The sequence below is a fragment of the Arachis hypogaea genome, chromosome 20 (assembly GCF_003086295.3).
Source record: "Arachis hypogaea cultivar Tifrunner chromosome 20, arahy.Tifrunner.gnm2.J5K5, whole genome shotgun sequence".
NCBI classification, from domain to species: domain Eukaryota; kingdom Viridiplantae; phylum Streptophyta; class Magnoliopsida; order Fabales; family Fabaceae; genus Arachis; species Arachis hypogaea.
The window spans coordinates 24,853,114-24,859,652 of NC_092055.1; the positions used below are offsets into that span (position 1 = coordinate 24,853,114).

The 6,539-nt window shown below is 33.9% G+C and overlaps 2 protein-coding genes across 2 annotated transcripts; one reads left to right on the forward strand and one right to left on the reverse strand.

The window, feature by feature from the left end:
- Nucleotides 1-263: 263 nt before the first annotated feature.
- Nucleotides 264-1,987, forward strand: LOC112785078 (peroxidase P7-like). Its single transcript, XM_025828487.3, has 4 exons — nucleotides 264-499; nucleotides 597-788; nucleotides 902-1,067; nucleotides 1,535-1,987. The coding sequence occupies exons 1-4, from the start codon at nucleotides 278-280 to the stop codon at nucleotides 1,918-1,920; spliced, it is 966 nt and encodes a 321-aa protein (XP_025684272.2). The 5' UTR covers nucleotides 264-277; the 3' UTR covers nucleotides 1,921-1,987.
- Nucleotides 1,988-2,111: 124 nt separating this feature from the next.
- On the reverse strand, nucleotides 2,112-3,718 carry LOC112785079 (uncharacterized). The gene is made up of 4 exons (XM_025828489.3): nucleotides 3,459-3,718; nucleotides 3,272-3,353; nucleotides 2,812-2,881; nucleotides 2,112-2,521 (listed from the first exon to the last, which is right to left on the reverse strand). The coding sequence occupies exons 1-4, from the start codon at nucleotides 3,661-3,663 to the stop codon at nucleotides 2,375-2,377; spliced, it is 504 nt and encodes a 167-aa protein (XP_025684274.1). The 5' UTR covers nucleotides 3,664-3,718; the 3' UTR covers nucleotides 2,112-2,374.
- Nucleotides 3,719-6,539: the final 2,821 nt, after the last annotated feature.

Below are 6,539 nucleotides of genomic sequence, written 5' to 3' on the forward strand. Positions count from 1 at the left end.
ATAATAAAACAAAAATTGCACCCTTTAGGATAATCATGCCTTAAAAAAAAAGAAATATAACAATAAAATAAAGCTGAATAATCAACTTACAATAATTGCAATTATAATGTCATGAAAATACCAGCAATCCTTTACCTTTTACGTAAAAGCAATAGATATGGGATTCATTCAATTGATTTACCAATTTTACCCACGTTCTCACTTTAAGGGAAAGCACCAACCAAGTATAAGTAATTCATCATTTGTGTATTGCAAGTTAATAAGAAAGCTGAAGTATATGGCTTCTTATTACTACTACTACTTCCTCTTGTTTGTTCTTGTTGCTACTGCTGCAATTTCTGAAGCAGATTCAAAAACTAAGTTATCTAAAGATTTCTATTCACGCAGTTGTCCTAAACTATTGCCTATAGTGAAAGATGAAGTCATAAAAGCCGTTAACAAAGAAACTCGCATGGGAGCTTCCTTACTTAGACTACACTTCCATGACTGCTTTGTAAATGTGAGTTTACTATACTATACGCAATTCACATTAATTTACCTTCAAATAAAACTTTGTGATTTGCTAAATTTGGCTTCATTGATGCTATTATGATCAGGGCTGTGATGCGTCAATACTGTTGGACAATACAAAGAAATTCGCCGGAGAGAAAACGGCGGCGGCTAACAATAACTCAGCAAGAGGGTTCGACGTGATTGATGACATTAAGACCAAAGTGGAGAAAGCATGCCCCAGGATTGTGTCATGTGCTGATATTCTTGCTCTGGCTGCTAGAGATTCTGTAGTTTATGTAAACACCCCTATTTTATTAATTAGAATTTATGTTATGACCCTTAAGAAAGGCTTGAATATTTTTTTTATGACATGTTTTTTATTAGGGTAATGATTGTTGTAACTTTACAGTTAGGAGGGCCTTCATGGGAAGTAGGCTTGGGAAGAAGGGATTCTACCACTGCTAGCAGAGCTGCTGCCAATAACTCTATTCCTGCACCCTTTTTTAGTCTAACCACTCTCAAATCAAATTTTGCAAACCATGGGCTTTCTGCGGAGGACTTGGTGGCTCTTTCAGGTACTATAACCGAACTAGATTAGATGCATCAATAAGGGACACCCACTGCTCAAGCATCCCGTGTTAACACAAGATCTGGAAAACGGCTGCACTCAAAGAAAATAATATAGACAGTCTAACCTGATGCATAATAATAATAATAATAATAATAATAATAATAATAATAAATAATGCTTAATCATGAACATTTCTACTTTCTAGGTTCTTTTAGAATGAAAGTGATGGATGAGGAGAATTATTAGTGTTATGCTATTATAATGGAAGAAATCTTGGATGAGCACAAGTTTAACAACTCAGTTACTCACAAGGAAGTTGGTTTGAATCATAAATTTAATTTACCTTAACTGATGGGACTTAGTTTTAACTTTTTAACCAAATGAGTTGTTAAACTGAGGCTTGTAAAAGAATCTCTCGTTATAATGTTATAACGTCCAAGAAATGTTCTGATTCACTATTTTTAATAACAGGTGGACACACTATTGGCTTGGCTAGATGTGTACAATTCAGAGCACACATCTATAATGATTCCAATATTGATGCTTCCTTTGCCAAGTCTCTGAGGAGCAAGTGCCCCAGAAAAGGAAATGATGCTGTACTCGCACCCCTTGAACTTCAAACACCGACACATTTCGACAATCTATACTACAAGAATTTGCTGGTTAAAAGGGGTCTTCTCCATTCAGACCAGGAGCTCTTGAATGGTGGTTCTACTAGTGCTCTGGTGAAGAAATTCGCTGCTAACAAGAACGAATTCTTTAAGGCTTTTTCCAAGGGCATGGTCAAAATGAGCAGCATCAAGCCTCTCACAGGTAGAAAGGGGCAGATCAGAATCCATTGCAGAAAAGTCAATTAGACATGCAACATTAGCAAGTGATATTTATGGGCAAAAATGTATCTTCAACTAATTAGCCATCCCTTTGTCTAAAACTATGTCAAATGATCCATAAACTACCACTTTTTATTTGTCTATATGTTATCAAATTAAACTGCAAGACCATATCTCATCCCCAAGCTCAATGAATTTCACAATAACAAATTCATGAATTTCAATAAAATGAAGATTTTCATATAAAAGATAAGAATGATAAACTGATGATAGACTTTCTAGGCTTCAATACATGTAATTTTAGTTCTCATCCTCAAACAAAATTTCATGTGGTTTCTTTTCATACCCCATTAGACTATTGCGAAAGTAATCGCGAACTCGAAGTCTTAGATATTTGCTTATCTACATCATGGTTTTGATTAGGATATCAACACTTACACAAATAACTAAAAACAAGGACTCATGCTGCTATCTCTTCCACTTACTCCAGCTCATGAATGGATTCAACCTCCTCTACCGATAGCACAAAGTCATCGACCTCTTTGTAGTAGGCATTCTGTTTTTCAATGAAATCTTGCAGCTGGGAATTCTTGGACTTCTTTTGTTGGTTAGACATGCAACGCTGCTTCTGAAAACACAGCAAAACATGACAAACAAGAACCAAATAGAATTTAGAGTTTATGCAATTAACTCTAAATGATTAAGAACAACAAACTTTGTTACACCACCTCCATATATGCCTCATGCAGAGTATACAATCCTACAAAATGTGCTAATTACTGTATTACCAACATGGATACAACTTCAGAAAGATGAGATGATTGTCGCATAACCAAACCAACATCAACAAATTCAGAGGAGTTGGAACTTGGAAGGTCTGTAGTCTGTACAGAACCATAACGGTAAATTTTTTTCTACCTTTCTACAAGGAACTGTCGAATGCTTGGCTTCAAGGAGATCCAAAGCTTCAACTTCATCACTTCCTCCCCTGTTTTACATTACAAGAAACGAACCAAAAAATCAAGTAGTTAGATCATAGACTCGTGCTTTCTAGCAAATCGACAACAAAAAATAACAATCAAAGATTATTCACTCAATTAGGACAAGGAAATTTCAGAGGAGGAATTATAAAAACCAAATTTCGCTATAGAAGCTTCACTCGTAGCTAATCAAAACCAGCAACAGCATAATTTACAAACCTTCTTTAAACAACTTGATTTTTTATTTTTCAATCCTCTAATCCTTCATAGATTTGAAGGCATAGTTACATGAATATTTTAAATGTGGCGCACGTACTAGAACGTATTGTGTTCCATGTAACTATGATTGAAGGTTTGTGTAACACATAGGGTTCAAGCTGCAGGAACGAAATAATTACCGGATATTAGAGACGTTGTGTTGTGGATTGGTCAGCGCTTTGTTATGGTTATTCCTCCTTTCATGTGTTCCACTGCACAAGGCTGAAATAGTAATAATAGTAACGGTTAATCAGTAGAGACGCATGCAGTAAAGGTGGCGTTAGGATTCAGCAGTTCAACGAGTAATAATGAGAAGGGGAAAGGTACCGGGAGGAGGAGGAGGAGGAGGAAGAAGAAGAAGAGAGTTGCATTTGGTGGCAGATTTGTTGAAGTTGTTGGAAGAAGACGAGTTGGTGCGATCGGAGAGAGGGTATAGTCGTCTTCTCCGCTCCGCACCTTTCATTTCCATTTTCACTTTCGAGATTGCCGCCAAATTTCTGCTGGGAATTTCTGCTTCTGCTATGTGGGCCATGGCTACGTTTCAATTGTTTTGTTTTTTTTTTCCTGATATCCATAAAATGAATGATAAACTAGACCGTGGAAGCCGAGACACGTCTTACAGGGCTTATAAAATTAATAATGTAATCTCTTATTTTATTAATTTTTTTATTTTAAAAATATATTTTTAAGGTAAATGTTCAATTCCGTCTTTATTCATTTTAAAATAGACTATGGTGATTTTTATCGAAAAAATAGATCCATTTCAATTTCTGTTCGCTGTGAGTCATGATGATTCCTCTATCATCTTTTCTCATTAAACTTAATAGAAAAAACCTATATAATACTTAACATTGTTAATGTGGAGGTTAAGTCTTTGTGAAGTGCCATGTCCATGTTAGCGAATAGGCAATGGTCAGAGATCGATTTGTCTCCTATGACAATGATTAGAGATTAATTTGTCTTTTATTATCTAAAAAAAAAATATCGTTTCACATGCTCTACTGAATTAAAACCTATGTTATTTGGGAATTGCCATCTTAATTAAAATCTCTCACTGCTCTTCCAAATCAAACAGTTAAACCTCATGATTCACCAAACCCATGAATAGGCCAACAATTATTACAAAAAAATTAATGACTAGAGATGTTGTAATATTAGCAAAAAAAATAGTTGTTGCAAGCTTAGAGACTGTCATCAAAAAACTTCTTTAATTTGTGCTCGCTCCAAATTTAAAGCCTCTAAGACTTAAGCCACCTAAGTAGAATTGATATCGAATAACTTGGAGATTTTAGTGTGGATATTAGCTATAGAATTTAAAGACATGTTTTATTGTTTCAGCTATTTATTTTACTTGTTTAAAACCTTTCAGCAATACAATACTTTTGGTTTAGGAACAAATATTGTTATTTGTTTGTCTTAAGATCATGTTGCTGTCCATATTATCCTCATCAATTTATTGTCTATACAATACTATTATTAGATGTTAACTTGTCAAGGATTAATTGCTTTTTTATTATCCTCATCAATATAATATATGAACATTTATGTTTTCATTAAAATTGGAAAAGGTGCATGTTACATAAATATTAATGTACTGTTTTGTTGCTTTGCACAAATGGTTGGTTTATTTCATGAAAGAAATTTTAAACATTGATCATAATAAATGGTTGTTTTATTTATCCACCACATGACTTTCGTCGGTATTAATTAATTTAATTATTAATAAATAATATATTATCTTAAAATTATCGAGGGATAAATTTGACAGTAAAAGATACGAAAAAAATAAATTTATAGGGACAAAATTATCATAAAAAAGATGGTAACGACCTCTAAAAATTCGCTAATTAAAGATTTAAATTTGTCACTAAATCCACTGATAATTAGCAGTGAACTAAAAAATCTATTGGTGAGAATTTTATTGTTTGAATTTGTCCACTGTTAAATCCGACGGTAATAAATGTTTTGGCGGATTTTTTTGATAATTCCGCTAGTAAATTCGACAATTTTCGACATCTTTTTTGTAATATCATATAGTTCGTATTTGATTTGGAAGAAAAGTGAGAAGTTTCAACTGAAAAATAATCACCTCTAAGTAATATAGGTTTTGGTTCATGTGAAACGACGTCGTTTTTGGTAGATAAAGAGGGACAAATCAATCATTGACTATTGTCCATAGGAAGACAAATCGATTCTTGACCATTCTCGTTCGCCAACATGTTACTTAACTGTAACTTAGCGTTTACATCAACAATATTAAGTGTCACGTAAGTCTCCTTTAAGTTTGGTAAAAAAAGATAACAGATAGATCGTCATGACTTACGAAAGACACCAATAAAAATTAAAATGGATCTATTTTTTCGACAAAAATTGCCTTGTCCTATTTTAAAATGAATAGAGACTAAATTGGATATATATTTACTCTTTTTTTATGTATTATATTAAATTTTTATAGGCAATGCAATTGTGTAGAAATTATTTTGATGAAAAACATAATTGAATAAAAAATAAAATTTTTACTAAATCTATAAAAAAATATGTATACTATACATGATAATTTTTGTCAGTTTTTTTATTAAAAAAAATTATTTTATCAAAAATTCATCCTTCACTATAATTTTACCTTAATTTTGCAAGCTCAAACGGTTAAGTTAGGGTTGATTTTCTTAAAATATATTTTTACTGAAATAGGATAAAATTTTCTCTAATTCATTGATTTTGGATAAAAATAACTGTTCAATGAATTTAAATTAAGCAGAGATAAGCACATTTCCTTCATTTTTTTTTAGTTATTCTCCACATACAAGCGTTTTCTCATATAAGTCATACAAGTCATTTATATTCACGCGCTTTCACGTTTTTCTTCATGCCTCTTCTTCTTTCTCCGTGCCTCTTCTTCTTCTTCTTCTTCTTCTTCTTCTTCTTCTTCTTCTTCTTCTTCTTCTTCTTCTTCTTCTTCTTCTTCTTCTTCTTCTTCTTCCTCGGAGATTGGACTCTAATCTTAAGAGCTTTTCTTAGCTTCTAGCTCTTTTCGTCGCTCGACTTTTCTCCTCAGGTTTCTCTCCGCTTCTCGCTATCGCTCCAATTCTTGTTCTAGCTGCTCCAGCCGTCCTTGGTGGCCGTGGAGCAATCCCATGAGGTCGGCTGTATGGGGCTGTCCTTCTTTTCTTGGTTCGCGCACCTTAAAGGGGATTCCCTTTGGGTCTTTCACCCCTGAGGGGCCTTCTCGGTGCTAGTTAGTCGCTCCTTGCAGAGTGACTATGGATATGCCATTGTTACTAGTGTCTTGGTTTTCTTGCTCAGATTTGGACGCGGTGTTCCCGTCCTCGTTTAGGTCATCCACCATCATGGGTTGATCTCCCAGGTGATGCGCCACTATTTTGTAGTACATTTTGTGCTTAATTTGAG